At 40.8% G+C, this 18,762-nt stretch overlaps 2 protein-coding genes across 2 annotated transcripts; both read left to right on the plus strand.

Annotated features, from left to right (window-relative positions):
* LOC125374747 (uncharacterized proline-rich protein-like) lies at nucleotides 1-757 on the plus strand (the record flags this gene model as incomplete). Its single annotated transcript, XM_048386138.1, has 4 exons — nucleotides 1-67; nucleotides 111-200; nucleotides 542-607; nucleotides 657-757. Coding segments are annotated over 4 exons (324 nt in total), but the record flags the coding sequence as incomplete, so codon positions are not given.
* A 10,206-nt stretch (nucleotides 758-10,963) lies between these two features.
* On the plus strand, nucleotides 10,964-16,793 carry LOC125374803 (visual pigment-like receptor peropsin). The gene is made up of 3 exons (XM_048386458.1): nucleotides 10,964-11,252; nucleotides 14,576-14,928; nucleotides 16,728-16,793. Exons 1-3 carry the CDS (start codon nucleotides 10,964-10,966, stop codon nucleotides 16,791-16,793), a joined length of 708 nt encoding a protein of 235 aa, XP_048242415.1.
* Nucleotides 16,794-18,762: the final 1,969 nt, after the last annotated feature.

Genomic DNA, 18,762 nt, shown 5'->3' on the forward strand with positions numbered 1-18,762 from the left:
ACACCCATCCCACCACCACCACCACCACCACCACCACCACCACACCCCATCCCACCACCACTGCCACACCCATCCCACCACCACTGCCATCTCAACCACCACCACTACCACACCCCATCCCACCACCGCTGCCATCACAACCACCACCACTACCACACCCATCCCACCACAACTGCCATCACAACCACCCCCACCACCACACCCCATCCCACCACCACTGCCATCCCACCACCACTACCACAACCCATCCCGCCAACACTGCCATCACAACCACCACCACTGCCCCACCCATCCCACCACCACTGCCATCACAACCACCACCACTACCACACCCCATCCCACCACCGCTGCCATCACAACCACCACCACTACCACACCCATCCCACCACAACTGCCATCACAACCACCCCCACCACCACACCCCATCCCACCACCACTGCCATCCCACCACCACTACCACAACCCATCCCGCCACCACTGCCATCACAACCACCACCACCACACCCATCCCACCACCACCACCACACCCATCCCACCACTACCACCACCACCACCACCACCACCACACCCATCCCACCACCACCACCACCACCACCACCACCACCACACCCCATCCCACCACCACTGCCACACCCATCCCACCACCACTGCCATCTCAACCACCACCACTACCACACCCCATCCCACCACCGCTGCCATCACAACCACCACCACTACCACACCCATCCCACCACAACTGCCATCACAACCACCCCCACCACCACACCCCATCCCACCACCACTGCCATCCCACCACCACTACCACAACCCATCCCGCCAACACTGCCATCACAACCACCACCACTGCCCCACCCATCCCACCACCACTGCCATCACAACCACCACCACTACCACACCCCATCCCACCACCGCTGCCATCACAACCACCACCACTACCACACCCATCCCACCACAACTGCCATCACAACCACCCCCACCACCACACCCCATCCCACCACCACTGCCATCCCACCACCACCACTACCACACCCCATCCCACCACCACTGCCATCACAACTACGCCCCTCCACACACCCCTTCCCACATCTCAAGCCTCACCCCACTGCACACACCCCAAGAATTCATTGAAAAAGCAGTTAATCGTTAGATCTTTCCTCACACATCACTTGACTTTGGTCACCAGGTCTGCCAGATCAACAACCTACCTCCCATATGTCTGACTTCCGAGACGAAAGTATAAATACTCATGCCATTAATAAATTCGTATTGTGTTCTTTTCTTTTCGAGACAGGGTTCCTTGTCAAATATCGTTGCAACCAGAACATGAGGGGCTCCCCCGCTGATCTCATCAAAGTCTGATTCCTTAAACGAACGCACAAATCGATCGATATTGGTCAGCTTATTCTATAAAGACGAAAGCGCATTTGCTTAAACGTAAATGCTGTCATTATCTGTCTGTATTAGCGGTGAACAGAACCTACATATACCTCATTATCAGACTGAAGCTTGACGCACCTTTATTTCATCTTGGAAACGTAAGGTAATGAGCATGACGTTTTCTTTACATTTAAAGGCTCGCAAGCATCGTGCTGACTTTATTACTAAACCTGTTACATGAGTGTGGTATATCCCCTGGCACCAATGGTTATACATGATGGATGCGCGTGCACTGGCTGCGAAGTTGCTGGTCATCAAAACAGCAGCGAAATGAATTATTCGATGAACATTTCTGAATGGGACAGACTGGTTTTGGAGAACAAAATTCGCCCTTTGACATCGGCTGGCTACCTCGGAACAGCCATATATCTTACTGTAATAGGTAAGTAGTTGATACACAATAATTTTGAATAGTTTCTTATACACATATTTCGGGATAGTTATATTTGTCAAAAGTTTATGGAGGTTAATCATTAATCAGGACATTGTCATAGTGTATTGAGGACACAATGTAGTCTTAAATTATTAAAGTATGCATGCATTAATAAGAAATTATATTCATATTCTTATCCAGATCAAAATCGTAATGACAGATCAATGTTCAGCCATCTCCTCTCATTTATCTTCAACTTTGACTGAAAAAATCTAACTAGTATGTTTCAAACTATAGAATAGGTCCCAATAAACTATAGAATTGTTTATGTCAACTATATCTTAAGCTACTTTGCTTTGTACGGTTCCAAGTCTTGAAAACCTATTGATAGCTATATTCTTCAATGCTTGACGGGAGGTAGTTTTCGCCCCTTTCAATTTGAAATATATCCCAAACCCGAACAACAGATGATTTGTATGAGAATACAATTGTTATAACAGAGATTGTCGTGGTACATACTACATGAAGATAGTGTATACCTTTCTTGGAATAAGACCTTCGCGTATTTCAATAAGTTTCAACCAAGATTGTAACGCTTATCACAAAGAACGTATATAAAGCTTATATGTTTCACTTTCACCATTAACTGTAGCATTAGTGTCTGGAGACATGTCTCTAGTTGACATATACTGGGTCAGGACGAGCTTACTCTTGTCGCGAACACTTAGTCTCAACACTGATTTTCAGTGATCCATTCTTATAAATTACACGGCTCTTTTGCCTTTTGCGCCCAACGCAGATAATCGAGACTGGTTATTGTCTGGCGTTGACGTTTTATGTTTAGCTGCCATCAAATCTCCTTTTCTATTTTTCTATTTTTCAAGTCTTTGTACATCCCAAACCTCCGAGCCATATAGAAATATGGGTTGTACCATGATCCATACTTTCCCATTTTTCAAGGTGAACAATTGTCTTGCCTTTGCATGTATTTATGACGGGGCCACCGGTGGAGCAGGATATGCTCACCTTTCGTGAACGCCTGGTATCATGGCTATTTGATAGTGATAATAAACACATGCACATGATAGAGTGAGAATCTTACAATGGAATTTGATATTAGTGGAGAAAGTTAGTATGATGATTGAAATGTCGCTTTTATTTGTATTTGGGTGTCACTTATTTTAAAAGAAAAAACATGAAGCTTGACTGTCTCAATCACCCAACGAAACAGATTTCATTGTGCCTGTAAGGAAAAATAGCGGTGAAAATAATATGAAAGGATCACTGCAAATAAATGAAGACAGCAGGTGTTCACGAAAAGGGCAAGCATGTCTACTGCTCTTTTCTGTCTGAGTGTAACCATTATTTGCTTAGAGTTTTAAGCTTGTGTTACTGTTGGCAAATTCAGGACATACCTTACATAGTCAGCTGAAGTTCACACAGGTTGGAAACTGAGGCTAGGAGAAAATCGAACACATTTACAGTAATTACTTATGCTTCTGAAATGGAGACATCAATCTATTTAAATGTCACGCTAAATGTAGCGACAATAACAAAGTAATAAGATCATCGAAGTCTTAATAATCCGCGATGGAAGAGAGGGTATAGAGGGAAGTAGCTCAAATCGGGTAAAGCGTTAGCTCGACATGTCGAAGGTCCGGGTTCGATTCCCCATGTGGGTACAATTTTTAATGTCCCCCACCGTTATTTTGATAAAATCGGCATAAAACCATAATCACTCATTTTCTTTGTGCGAGACTGTATACATAGCTATGTATTAGATTATTTAAATAGGAATAGTGTTGGTGGTTATATTTTTGTAATCGACCTTTTTTCAAAAAGGAAACAGTTAGTCTACATGTTTAAATATCTGTTTTTTGTTTAACGCTGCACTCAGCAATATTCCAGCTATATGACGACGGTTACCTTATTCCCTCTTCTATTCAAGGTATATTAATAAGTCGCTAATGGGATACAAAACGGTATTCAGTGAGTGTTGAATTCATCACGGCTGCGTTTCTTTTCTTCTTGTGTGACAAGGGGCGGTCGGGTAGCCTAGTGGTTAAAGCATTAGCTCGTCACGCCGAAGACCCGGGTTCGAATCCCGACATGGGTACAATGTGTGAAGCCCATTTCTGGTGTCCCCCGCCATGATATTGCTGGAATATTGCTAAAAGCGGCGCAAAACCATACTCACTCACTCTTGTGTGACAAAAGCATCTACCAGTTACTGTTATGGTGATCCAGACTGCATCAAATTTGCCTCCTTGTTAACAAGTGCTAAAAGTATACTCTAACAGAAATTATCCCGGTTTATGTATCATGTTTATCATATTTATCGATGCCCAGAAGAAGCATTCCCTCGAAGAAATAGCTATCGCTCAGCAGTAAACATGATACAGTCAGACCGTAAAAGACATCAGTGACTAAACCTTTCAGCCATTTCGTGAACTGACTGAAATAACATAATCCATCTCAGATCAAACAACACACGCTAATTACTTTAATTAGTTGTAGATTGTTAATTAGTCTGGGCCATAAGCATGAACCTGCTTCGTCTATTTCCTTAAAAACAGATAGACCAGGTATGGTCAGATATTATGACAGGTGGTCAGGGAATTATTCTTCTTGTGCCAACCTCCAGTGTTGATGTTGGTTCTGTGTCCTTCATTGGCATAATATAAACGTTTCAAATCTTCAAAACAAGTGCTCTACTTGCAAAATTCCACACTCCAAATCTTAGCTATGTTCATCCGTACTTCCACCTATACCTCTCCGCGGTTTAAGTTACTTAATTCACTAACGGTTCTTAATTGAAAAAACTGTAATTAATCTTATCCCATGACTAAGCGTCTGAATCTGTTATCTGCTATAAATATCAATATTTTCAAACTACCTTAGTTCAGTTACATTTCTTGATTGAAAACACTGTAATTAATCTTATCCCATTACTAAGCGTCTGAATCTGTTATCTGATATAAATATAAATATTTTTAAACTACCTTAGTTCAGTTACATTTCTTAATTGAAAACACTGTAATTAATCTTATCCCATTACTAAGCGTCTGAATCTGTTATCTGATATAAATATCAATATTATCAAACTACCTTAGTTCAGTTACATTTCTTAATAGAAAAAACTTTAATTAATCTTATCCCATTACTACTTATTAGAATAAATACATTGCTATTAATCTCTTTATTGTTGTTCTCAAGTTGTCCCATCCAAAACACCCTAGGCTCAGTGATAGTCTCCAACCAGATTATAAGTGTCAGTGACTGCATGGATTACAGGGGCGGTCGGGTAGCCTAGTGGTTAAAGCGTCCGCTCGTCACGCCGAAGATCCGGGTTCGATTCCCGACATGGGTACAATGTGTGAAGCCCATTTCTGGTGTCCCCCGTCGTGATATTGCTGGAATATTGCTAAAATCGGCGTAAAACCATACTCACTCACTAATGGATTACACTGAGCCTAGAGAAACCGCTCATTCATGGTTAGACCACCAAGGCATTGTTAGAACACCAGGGTTGTAATTCTTTTCACGTGGCTGTATGATCTACACGTCACAACGAACACCCTAAATTTGTCAATAATACACACATGATTCGTTATGAGAAATACACACAGCACTGACCCAGTCTAACATAGACGGCGCATATAAAACTTGGTGTGACATGGTAAAGTACTAGTGTGAGATGTTTGATAAACTCCCCCACAAAACGGTAACAAAATTGTTACTCACTGCAATATGTGAAATATAAAAAATAACATTATTGACAACATTTCGAGACAGGGTTCCTTGTCAAATATCGTTGCAACCAGAACATGAGGGGCTCCCCCGCTGATCTCAGCAAAGTCTGATTCCTTAAACGAACGCACAAATCGATCGATATTGGTCAGCTTATTCTATAAAGACGAAAGCGCATTTGCTTAAATGTAAATGCTGTCATTATCATAATAGTTGCTTACAAATGATGGAAGCGCGTGCACTGGCTGCGAAGTTGCTGGTCATCAAAACAGCAGCGAAATGAATTATTCGATGAACATTTCTGAATGGGACAGACTGGTTTTGGAGAACAAAATTCGCCCTTTGACATCGGCTGGCTACCTCGGAACAGAATTGAATCATTTTAGGATAACATTATTGACAAATTGCTAAATTAAATTAAAAGCTAATTAATAAAACTTGATCAATACATACATAACTACTCCCTACTACAACAATTATAAAAAGAGACGATACAAAAAGCCGTGGTGGAATGGACATTGGACTGAGTTATGAAAAATATGTGAGTGGCTGAAAAGAACTGGTTAAAAGAGGGGTGTCCATAAAAAAGTTTAAATCTCTATTTGTAACAAAACGAAAGCATTTCGATAGGTGTCTTCAACGTTGTAAACGGCAACATGTAGATAAAGTGTAGAGAGATATTGCTGAGGTCGCTAATGAAGACTGTCATTTGTTTCTGGAAAGCTCTAGGTCGGGTTGGAGTTGGTAGTGAGCGGTGCAAGGCCGTACCTATGGAGATTATATTACCTGATGGTACTGCCTCTACTTCCGATTCAGAAGTTACGGATAAATGAGGAGGACATACGAAGTGATGACTTGTACCCTCAATGTCAAAGGTCAAAAATGCGTAAACCACGGGACCCGATGACATTACTATTAAGTTTTAAGGAATAACAACACTATGCTGTTCTTGTAAAATTGTTTAATATATGTTACAGTACAGGGAAGATCCAAGAAATGTGGTCTAAGAGCATAATTAATCCTATACCGAAATCTAACACCTCATACCCTAGAGATCCCCTCGCATAAAGGGGGATAAGTTTAGTTTCGGTGTTACAATTGTACTGTAATGTCCCGAATAATATATTCGCATTTGGGGCGGAAAACACAGGTTTTATTGCGGAAGAACAAAATGGCTTTAGAAAGGGTAGGAGCATAATAAACCAAGTAAGGATAAGATATATGGATGAACAACTTCTATCTTACCATTTAGGAGCGACGTTTCGGTATAGGTTCTGACACTGTTATCAAGCAGATGACGAGTTGATGGTACAGGGGCTATGTAATCGCCTTGATCACGGCTGGGATTGTCACGGAAGTGGTCTGATAGTTACAGCATCTAAGGGGACAAAATCAAAGCCCTCACTGCCACCCTCAAAGACTGCAAGTTAAAAACAGCTACAAGAAGACTCCAACCTTCTATGAACCGTGGGGGCCACGGGTGGCCCAGTCGTCTAAGGCGCCGCGATTCGCTGTGCAGAGTTGCGTCCCTTGGTCACTCCAGAAACCTATGATTGTGGGTTCGAATCCAGGTTCGCCCCGATTATGTTTCTAGGTTTGTCAGCACCATACCCGTGCTCGTGGGTTTCACCGAAGTGGTAAACGTCTGAGACCTGCATCACTTCGGGCTTTCCTCCCACATTAAGCTGACACGCCGCGATATAACTGGAATACTGTTAAAAGCGGCGTTAAACCCAACTCACTCACTCACTCTATGAACTGTGATCAAGGCTATTACATACCCCCTGTGTACCACCAACTCATCAAAGACCCCAATCAGTCATAATTCTTTTGTTTATACTACTGGCTTCACCTGTTATGATGTGTACCTTATATCAGCCCTTTTGTGTACATAACAGGCTTCTCCAATCTAGGGTAACTACATCCCAATCTATTGAACTGTAACACTGCCTCATACCTGTATATATGCTTGTCAACCATACTTTGTACATCACTAGCTTGATATAGGTGTTAGAACCTAAACAGAGACGTCGCTCCTAATTGCAACACAGAAGTCATCCATTTCAAGTTGTGTAAGGGTTAATGGTCTTACGACAGACTGGTTTTCGGTCAAGTGTGGTGTAAAACAAGGATGCCTCTTGTCGTCCTTCCTATTCAACCTGTAAATAAACAACTTAGCTTTTGCTCTTAAGGCTTTAGATATTGGAATAAGAGTGAACGGAGTGTTCATATGCGTTTTCCAATATGCTGAAGTTGTAGTTCTTTTGTCGGTAACGGAATCGGTTCTCCATATCTTGTTTGACAGCCTTGGTAGCTGGTGTGTGAATAATAATAACATACAAATTAATGGGGATAAACCTGAGATAATGCACGTCCGTAATACACAGGTTATATCACGATCGTGTCAAGCATTAGTTTGTGGCAATACTGTGTTAAATACAGTTGATATTGAATATTGTCCTGGGAAAAAATGTCCTTGGAGGCGAGTTACCATTTGAATGACACTAGATGAAATAAGTTATTATTTTCGTGGACAGAACAGCACCATGCGGTAAAAATAAAAAACCCTGGAACTATCACGTGCGGGAGTTCTGTTTAAATCATAGAATTTGTGAAAAATGTATTATTCTTGTGTGTCTTTCGAAATCAACTGTGAATGATGTATTGAAAAAAAAATATGGGCTTATCGACAGGCCGTTTCTTGGTATCGTTTATTTAAAACAAAATATGGAAAACTACGTAAAATATTTAATGCCTGGTTTAGAAGCGCCCTTGCTAAATTTAGGTGCGGTGTTGCTCCCATTCGATTTGAAACCGGGCAATATGAGAATCTTCCTGTCCATCAATGTATTTCTTTATTCAACGTACTGAGGAGGCCACAGGCCTATAGTACAATCATGATTACAGGAGCAATTGGTACAATCATATAATTTCCAAACTTGATTTTCTTTGTATAAAAGCATGATATATGTACATAGAAAGATTTCTTATGGTTTCAATGTTGCTAGTGGTCATTAACAGTTTAAACTTTAATGTAGAATGGTTTACATGAAAATATTTTGGTAAATATACTTTTCTTAGTTCATCATAATGCGGGCATACTAGTAAAAAGTGATACTCGTCCTCAATTAATCCTAGGTCACATAGTGGACAGAGTCTATTTTCTCTCGGGATATTTTGATATCTACCTTTTTCAGTTAAAAGATCGTGTGATGAACATCGGAATCTTGCAAGTGCTACACTAAATTTTCTAACACTGAAAAGGTATAGCTCTGCAATGATATATGACTTGAAACTGTATATGCCCCTATTGCAATAAAAGTGTGATAGAAAACGAAGTCCATGTTTTATCGAATGAGCCTGTTTACGGTAACTTACGTTGTAATCTTTTGCAAACTGCATGTTATTTAAATAGTTCATTTAAAAAATATAGAAGGCTAGAGCAGCTATGCTTTTTAATATCCAGTGAGTATGTGCCATAAAATCTGCTTCCATATTCTACAGCGACGGAGGAACATGTTTTGTCAGTGACAGTACCAGTATTTGTACATGGATTATATATCATCTTTTACAACAGTCTCTCATAATTCCATAAGGAATGTCCCAAGTATTATCATTCAAATATATGATTCTAATGTAATATTGGTGTACATCGGTGTGAGATTATAATAAATAATCTATCTGCTATCGACCAAATCACCGAACCCGACCACCGGATCCATTAAACCCTCCTGGCCATCGCAGACTTTTGACCGGTCTGTTTGATGGTTGTGGAGGTTCCAAAACTCAACTGGAATGTCATTCTTAGTGATCAGAGTAGATGGACACCCAGTGGTATGATGCAGACACTTCCAATATGTACAACACAACTTGATTGGTAATCAAAACCTTTCAAGGGGATAGGTGTTTACTCAAAATCCAACTGTCAAAATTAATGTTAACTTCACCTTCTAAGCTTTTGGGCTAACTAGCATTTACCTTTCTGGAACAGACTATAATCCCCCTGCCCCAATGCCCTTAATCCTCCCGGATTTCAGTTTGGAGCTAACAAGGAGGTAACCTCCCAAAACCCCTACATCCCATTTCCCCTACAGCTTAAGACAACAAAGTTCACGGTCCATGGCACTGCTAATCCCTAGTCTGTTACCTATTTCATACAATGGAACAACCCAAGAAACACGAATATAAATATTTAATTACGATTACGATATTATTTAAAATTCCTAATACATTATAATAAAATGTTCATTTTTCAAAATTCATAATACATTATAACAAAATGTAACAGTGTACGCAAGTCAGTCTCTCGACGTTCTTAGTGTGAAGATAACCATCAAATAGGACTTGGGGCTTTCCTCTCTGTGACATAGCCATGTTGATGTCATGTTAGTCAGTTTCAAGTATCTATATACTAAACCTAGCCATCTCAACTGTAAATCGTCTCATCTCAGTTTCTCAGTGTAATAATTGTTTCTTCCTATTGTTATTTTTGTAATTTCTAAAAATTGTTTTGTCATCATACAGGCATCTTTCATTACACTTACATTAAATTATTTTGTTTAAACTTTCCTTTAAGTCCCCCAATCCCCTAAAGCTCTACCCCTTTCATTTCTACTATCTCTACTCCAGACCTTAACCTCTCCTTTAGGTGAGTTCATAATGCCAGACAGGTAAATGCCGCGTGTTGTTTTAACTAATTGTAGGGGAACTGGGTTGTAGGGGAAATGGGATGTAGGGGTTTTGGGAGATAACCAACAAGGAAGATCCCGTTCTAATTGGGAATCCACACCAGAACAGATCTTCTTAAACGATGAACTTTTACTGATCCGTATTTCAAAGGCTATTCCTACTGTGAGCAATTTACACTACTTCTATCCAGCTCCGATCTCACCTTTTACGTGGCCAAAACCTGCTATGATATTTTATTGAAGCGCCGATCTATTTTATATTCATGATGTATATATTGTATTTATATTCATTTCAGTATACATGTTTGTTTTATGATCATATCGTCTCTCATAAGTCGTTTTACGACTGGCCGTAAGTTTTACGCGTGTTTTGATTTTATAGGTATATTGTACCTTATGGGTGAGACGCAAATAGGTTATTGTCTAACTTCTTTCAGTGGCATTTAAAAGTTGGTGTGATGAAGTAAGACGAGTTCTATGGATGAACAACTTCTTTATTATAATTAGTGCGACGTTTCGGTGTAGATCCTAACCCCTTTATCAAGCAAGTGATAAAAGCACTTGCTTGATAAAGGGGTTAGGATCTACACCGAAACGTCGCACGAATTGCAATAAAGAAGTTGTTCATCCATAGAACTCGTCTTACTTCAAGTTATTGTCTGTCTGTCACACCGGACTTAAATGGAAATCTACCACCTTTCTTTTTTCAGGATTAATGGCAACAATCGGCAACGTCTTAGTGCTGGTTGTGTTCTACAAGCATAAGAAGCTGAGGAAGAATCCCCACAACCAGCTGCTTCTGAACCTCGTTATCTCCGACCTGGGCATCTCTCTGTTTGGGTATCCGCTGACAACATCGTCTAATTATGCTGGCAGATACCTGTTTGGGAAAGTTGGTTGCGTCATACAAGGCTTCTTGACTTTCACCCTGGCACAGACCGACATGAATACACTGGCTTGTTTGAGTGTCTATCGTTTCATTGCAGTGTGTATGCCGGGGGATGGTAAGATTTTATCTTAAAGCCCTTAAAACACGTGGTAAATATATATTACCAAAAACAAGTTAAATAACACCAACTGTTGAAAGACTGTGTGTTGCAATACCACCAGCCGTGAAAGATTAACTAAAGTCATATGAGCGAGTGAGTGAGTATGGTTTTAAGCCGCTTTTAGCAATATGTCAGCAATATCACGGCGGGGGACACTAGAAATGGGCTTCACACATTTTACCCATGTCGGGAATCGAACCCGGGTCTTCAGCGTGACGAGCGAACGCTTTAACCTCTAGGCTACCTGACCGCCCCTAAAGTCATATGAAAACGATCGGGTGTATACATGTATATTGTTAACATTACATTAGTAAGTCTGTATTCAGCTTTACATAGGCTAGAGATATACTGGAATCTAGTTAATCGGCATTTTCTTTTTCCGACACTTTTTAATCTACACAACGTTTGTTTAAGAAACGGTGCAACCTCGTCAACCCTTTGTTTATGTTTATGTTTAAATCTGTCCGTTGTTAAAGTGATCACGTATCAGACAGACCGACTGCAAATGTGGGTATCATTTCGAAGATGCTTTCCATTTTCTATTTACCTGCAGAAACCACGCAAATATTAGAAATAACATGTATTTTACACCCATGGATATAACCTGACAACAGTTTTATACGGCAGATCTTCATTCAGCGATGCAAACGGCATTGAAATTCTTAAATCAGTCCACGATTTTACCGTAAAACGTATAGGATTCGAATAGTAGTTATAATAATCTGAATACATCTTTGATAAAATATTGAAATTGAGATACTTCACGCCTTTAACTCAGACACGACCAGCTCTAACTTACGGTTACAGATTAATTTTATGTTTTGTACATATATATTCAACATGAACATATTTATATAATGTCAACAACTGTATTCTGTTTTTTCCCTGGAGCGGTATTTATATAAGTAATGTTTTGCATGTTTACCGATCCAGATTTCATTTAAGAAATAAAAATATGAACACAATGTCATTTAGAAAGTGGTCAAATGTAACAAATGTTATATCTGGGATAACACTTAAGGTGCCTCACTCTGGCGGCGTGGGTTCGAATCCCGGATGGGACTCAACCCCAAAAAAGTACGAGAATCTGTACTTTTACAAAGAAAGTGTTATCCCAATTATAACATTTTTTTTACATTTTTTAAAAGGAATTGTGTGTTCATATTTTTCGGCCATGGTAGCCGTGCCAATTTACACTTGTCAGAGGGGTACACAAAGTACGTGATCTAGACTACCAGTTGTCGGACTTTCATTTTTGTGGAAGCCTCGGTGGTATAGGGGAGGTTCGCTCGGGTCCAGAATCAAGTGGATAAAAGGTGGTTCTGGTGAGACTGGAAGTCGTTTGACCGATGTTTTATTAGGAGGGGACAACAGGGAGATATGAGGAGCGTCTCAAAACTAAAAATAAATTGACCCATCCGAAGTTGGTCTTTCAGGCGTTGGAATTTAGCCTCTCCATTTCAGTTTTTCTTCCGCTTTGGGGCCCGCTTGCCGCCTGCCTCACATTGTACTTGAAGTGTTGCGTTGGTCTGATTTCTGATTTTTAGAACATCTCAAACCAAATTCACATTCACAAGAAATAAAGAAAGACATTTTATTAGTGTGTTTCATCATAAACTACAATTTGCACAACGCCCGAAACATTTTGTTTGAATATATAATCATAAATGGTTGCACTGAGCTGTCATTGACTGTCGATAACGGGCGCCGCAGATCTTGATCAGTCATTGTCAAGACGTCCATGCATGTTTGGTTTTGTAACATCAGTAGCTAAAACTTTCGAAGCACAATATTTTGCCTCCACGATCGCGATAGGAAGGAATAATACTGCAAGTGATGATAACAAATCCGAATTATCAAGACGTAAGAAACAGTGCGCCAATGTATCTTTACCGGTGTTTTATGTACATTTGAAAAATGCAAGTCTTTGATACACATAACGAAGAGAATACTATAAGCGCTAATTTACTGTTAAGTGTTGGCTTCCATTTGTCCATTGCTAATCACGTATCAGCGCCAATTATCCCTGTGAAGATCCGGGGTAAAATAGGTCTTCAGCAACCCATGCTTGCTGTAAAAGGCGACTATGCTTGTCGTAAAAGGCCACTAACGGGATCGGGATTGGTTGATGCATGTCATCGATCCCAATTGCGTGGATCGATTCTCATGATATCAATCACTTGATTGTCTGGTCCAGACTCGATTATTTACAGACCGCCGTCATATAGCTGGAGTGCGGCGTTATACTCACGTACTGATTTTGACTGCCTCCGTGGTCTAGTGGTAGAGCGTCCACCTGGAGAGTGGAAGGTCGTGAGTTCGATCCCCGGCGCGTACCAAAAGACGTTAAAAGATGGTACTTGTTGTTACCCTGTCTGGCGCTCGGCATTAAGGGGCTAAAGGACTGGTCGGTTCGGAATCAGTATACTGTATCTGAGTGGGGTATTCATGTTAATTGCGGCATGGTATCTGAGTGGGCTAGCACTATAAAATCGACATTAGTGCGGAATAGTACAAGCAGCCACACATACACACGTGCATGCACGTCGCTATATACGCGATCTTGAACGCGACGTTAAACCCCATTTTACATCGCCTCACCTACTGCATTTTGTTCACGAGACGACGACTCCTGTCATCAAAACATGTATATCCCTCAAAGGATGCCGCAGTTGGCAGTTGGGAGACTTGCTGTGTTAAAACAAAGTAGACACAATTTTTGGATAACAACTTCTATATATTACGGCAATTGCGACGGTTCGGTAGAGATCCTTATACCGTTGTCAAGCACTCACCCATTCATCCACCCACACTCCCTACCCCACACACTCACTCACCTAACCAGGGGGCACGGGTGGCCCAGTCGTCTAAGGCGCCGCGATTCGCTGTGCAGAGTTGCGTCCCTTGGGCACGCCAGAAACCTATGATTGTGGGTTCGAATCCCAGTTCGCCCCGATTATGTTTCTAGGTTTGTCAGCACCAAACCCGTGCTCGTGGGTTTCACCGAAGTGGTAAACGTCTGAGACCTGCATCACTTCGGGCTTTCCGCCCACATTAAACTGACACGCCGTGATATAACTGGAATACTGTTAAAAGCGGCGTTACACCCAACTCACTCACACACTCACTCACAATAAAGTCATACAACAATTCAAAATCAACCCCTCAACACTATGTATAATATCTATCTATGTATTTGTACAAATGCCATTTCTAATTCATGTTACAAAATACACATTCAAGCCTGCAATCAGTAACCCTCCTATGTTTAACTTCAGTTCACCGCCTAACCCGTTCTGTGACCATCAAAGTGATAATATTCCTGTGGGTGTATTCCCTTTTATGGACCGTTCCTCCGCTTCTGGGCTGGAGCGCCTATACCTACGAACCCTTCGGGACCTCCTGCAGCATAGACTGGGACGACGAGGACTCCGGAGCTGTCGCTTACACATGGTGCCTAATTGTCTACTGCTTCATCCTCCATATCATCATCATAGCCTACTGCTACTACAAGATCGCCATGAAGGCCAAGGAGGTCCACTCAAGGCTCAAGCATTTTACCATTGGGGGAATATGCAACTCCGATTCCATGTGCCTGCGACGTGTTCAAATGGAGCGGAAATCAAGCCTTGTAAGTTCATTCATTCATTCATTCATTCATTCATTCATTCATTCATTCATTCATTCATAAAAAAACTGCCTTTTTATAACACTCTGCTAGTTGCGCATGTACAGTAACTGTACAAGTCACTTCTGTGTTCACGAATGGCCTAGTCGTCTTAGGCGCCGCATTAAACTATGCAGGAATCAGAAACCCATGATCGAATCCCGGCTCGCCCCGATTGTATTTCTTGGTTTGTCAGAACGCCTCACTCACTCACTCACATCTTTCTTTGTAACAGGAGACACACAATACCAAGGTTGATTTAAAAACAAGTTCAATGAAACGGCCAGTTTGTTAAATGTATGGGTGTATAAAAATTACAAGTAAACTCTTTGTTCGTCAAATAATATTGAAAATTCAATAATTTCCCCAAAATATGTTATCAACACAGGCATGTTTAAAACAATATGAACCAAACTGATTTCCATTCATTACCTGTTTTACATCTTAAACCATGATTTTGACTACTATGCGATTACCTCCCGTACATACTGAATTTGATAAACAATGTCTTTCCCCAGTAAAGGAGCACAGTTGCCTGTTCAGGCCGAAACTAATAAAATCCGTATGAAATAATAGAAATGCATGTACTGTCAATTCTATTATACATGTGAAAGTCATGTTCCCAAAACGAATTATTACAGACAATTGACAAAATTAGAAATGCATGGATTTTCTTTAAAATTCCCCAAATAAACCTCGGAGGCAGAATAACCTGATGGAATTTTTAGTTTCATTACGCATACTTACGTCTACGACTGTCATAACTTTACGATATGTTTGTTTCTATTGTTAAACGTCGCCCCCGCAATATTCGGTTACATCTTGATTGGTCGAATGTCAAGACTGAATTTGATCTGATCGGTCAAAAACCGCTTGAGTGTATTCCATCCTGATTGGTCGAATCGGTGTGACTGGCCAGGCATGACGGCCTCCAGGGCCCACTTGCACAAAGCGATCTTAGCGCTACAACTATTGTAAGCCTATGTTAAAGTATGGGAGTTACGATCATCTTAGCGCTAAGATCGCTTTGTGCAAGTGGGCCCTGAAATTTACTTAATTATCTTGTAAGAGTGAGTGAGTGAGTGAGTATGGTTTTACGCAGCTTTTGGCAGTATTCCAGCAATATCACGGCGGGGGAAGAAGTGTAAACAAAACCGAATGGGTCGTGACACCATTGGGTACATCATTGTATTATTGTAATAGTTTTTCTTTTACAATCTATCTCTTCTGTAATATAACCATGTAGCAAATTACACCACCTTTTCACAATAAATAATTCAACCATTTCAAACAAATATCTTAACACAAATCAGCACTTATTTTTCTTCATATCTTAGTGCTCCCTAAGTGAAAAAAATAAATTAAAATAAATTAAATATGAATAGGTGGTGATTCCGAAGTCGTATTATGTGATGGTTTATATTTGTTTTATTTGTTTGTATGTTTTTGAAGGAGAATACTCCAATTTCTTGTTTTCATATAACTTAAGACGTGAGTAGACGCAGATGGTTTGATGCAACGCGCTATTGTATTTCCTGGGTATATTAAGATGCGTCATACATATGTACGTTTCAACATTATGCTGAAGCGGTCGTTAAACTCCAAACAACTATACTGTTTCAACATTAAGCACAATGGCTAATTCAGTGGTATCAGTTCCAAATTCCAGAGGTACCAAATATGCTTGCCATGGAGGTTTTATGTACACCATAAACAGCTAAGAGAAGGCGTGGATCAATGAAAATACCGAAAGATAGACTCAGAAATATGAGATTACTGCCTTGGAATACACGGATTCCGTTGCGAACATGATAGGCGCGTGGGATTAAACTGCCCATATCTCCCGTATTGGTTTAGTAGTCAGTTTGCTGTCCATACTTAAGAACAAGTTAGTATGGTTTTACGCCGCTTTTAGCAATATCACGACAGGGGGACACCAGAAAAAGGCTTCACACATTGTACCCAATTGGGAAATCGTTCCGGGTCTTAACCGCGTTGACCACTAGGCTACCCCTCCGCCACCCCCTTACCCCTTTCGACGTAAGAAAGCACAATTCTGTTCACTCTCTTGCTAGCTAGTGGTGGGGGATGGGTGTGGGTGGGGTGTGGGTGTGTGTGTGTGTGTGTGTGTGTGTGTGTGTGTGTGTGTTGGGGGGGAGGGGGGGGGGGGGGGGGCGTCTCCGAGGTCCCTGCTCCACGTTTTAATAGCTCAGCGTGCCAATGTAGTCAAGTCAGCCAACGCCTGTACAGTAAAACAAACGGCCAACATTCTAGCTGAGCACTTCTTGAGGTGCAGACACTGCGGCCCTCACACTATTAGAAGCAACAGCATATTACAATGAAAGAAGTTCTCCAGTCTACTGTGCATTTCTAGATAATAAAAAAGCCTTCGACAGGGTATGGCTAGATGGACTTTTTCTAAAACATGGCGAATACTACGTATGTCTATGTACTCCTATGTCAGCTTTGCAGGCTATAGATCAGACTTGTTTCATGTACGCCAAGGAGTTGGTCAAGGCAGAGTTATATCTGCTTGGCTCTTTACATTATATATAAATGATCTGTTATGTGAGCTGGAACGCTCTAAGCAAGGGCTAAATCTGCCGTGGGCACATACTCCAGGCCAGCTCTTGGCAGATGATACAACACTGTTTAGTAGCTCACCAACAGGCCTTCAAGATCTACTCAATGTTGTAAATCAGTATGCATATAAATGGCAGCTTAAGTACAATGTCACGAAAAGCGCTGTTCTAATATTTGATGTGCAGCGTAAATTTACCTGCTCTCAATCCCTGTACTTGGGCAGTATGTGTGTTCCACTTCAGCAATCTATAATCTATGCAGGTGTCAGGATTAGCTCTGATAAGTCTTCCTTAGAACGAACACAATTAGCTTGTGAAAAGTTAAAAATGTTAATAAATAGTAATAATGATACTGGACTAAAGTTTGGAGGCATGAATCCAATCTCAGCAAAAAGGATCTGGGAACGAGTGATACTCCCATGCGGGCTCTATGGATGTAATGTCTGGGGACTATTAAACCTCAAAGAATACGATATGCTGGAAGTTATTCAACGTTATTTCAGTAGAAAAATACAGGGCCTTCCAAAATGTACATCAGGCACTGTTGCTGTGGACAACATGGGCTTGATATCTCTCCAATCCTTTATTGACAAACAGTCACTGTTACTACTTGGAAAACTATGCCGGTCCAGTTACAGCTATGTTTTTAAAAAGGTATTCATTACTCGCCTTGGGCAGTTTAGATACGAAATAGCGTTGGATAACTTCAGAAAACGATGTGCTTTGTCACCTGTATATAACATGCTTAGACTTGTCAAAAAATACAATCTCTATGCAGAAATCGAAGATTATCTTATTAAATGTAGCTTCCCAAGTAAAAAGGCATGGTCTGATATTGTTAAGGAAAGGATTATTTTTGCAGACCAGGAAGCTGTATGCTCTAAGCTGATATCTAGACTTAACTTAAATAGAAAGTCCTGAACAGTTCCCAAACCTGTCTCATCTTGTACGGCTGTGATGCCTAAATATAGAATCTAGGGAATGTCAATGTAGAATTGTAGCTCATGATATTATTAAGCATGTCTTTCTGTATTGTACATTGAATATGAATGACAGAAATGAACTATTTGAAATCATTTGTGGTGTGATAGATGTCTCTACATTTGCAAGACTATGTAGTGAGGACGATGATATAATCCTGTCTGTACTACTTGGCGGTATGCCTGAGTGTGTTAGCTCTTTATCTCAAAGTCTATGGGGTGACCTTATGGTTATT

The sequence above is a fragment of the Haliotis rufescens genome, unplaced genomic scaffold (genome assembly GCF_023055435.1).
Source record: "Haliotis rufescens isolate VD_foot unplaced genomic scaffold, xgHalRufe1.0.p SCAF_6, whole genome shotgun sequence".
NCBI classification, from domain to species: Eukaryota; Metazoa; Mollusca; class Gastropoda; order Lepetellida; family Haliotidae; genus Haliotis; species Haliotis rufescens.

What these genes read in the sequence shown, in the direction of transcription:
- LOC125374803 (XM_048386458.1), top strand. Translation starts at nt 10,964, where the DNA reads ATGGCAACAATCGGCAACGTCTTAGTGCTGGTTGTGTTCTACAAGCAT. An exon ending in AGTGTGTATGCCGGGGGATG is followed by an intron (nt 11,253 to 14,575) that starts GTAAGATTTTAT and finishes GTTTAACTTCAG; the next exon opens with TTCACCGCCTAACCCGTTCT. An exon ending in TGGAGCGGAAATCAAGCCTT is followed by an intron (nt 14,929 to 16,727) that starts GTAAGTTCATTC and finishes AGATAGACTCAG; the next exon opens with AAATATGAGATTACTGCCTT.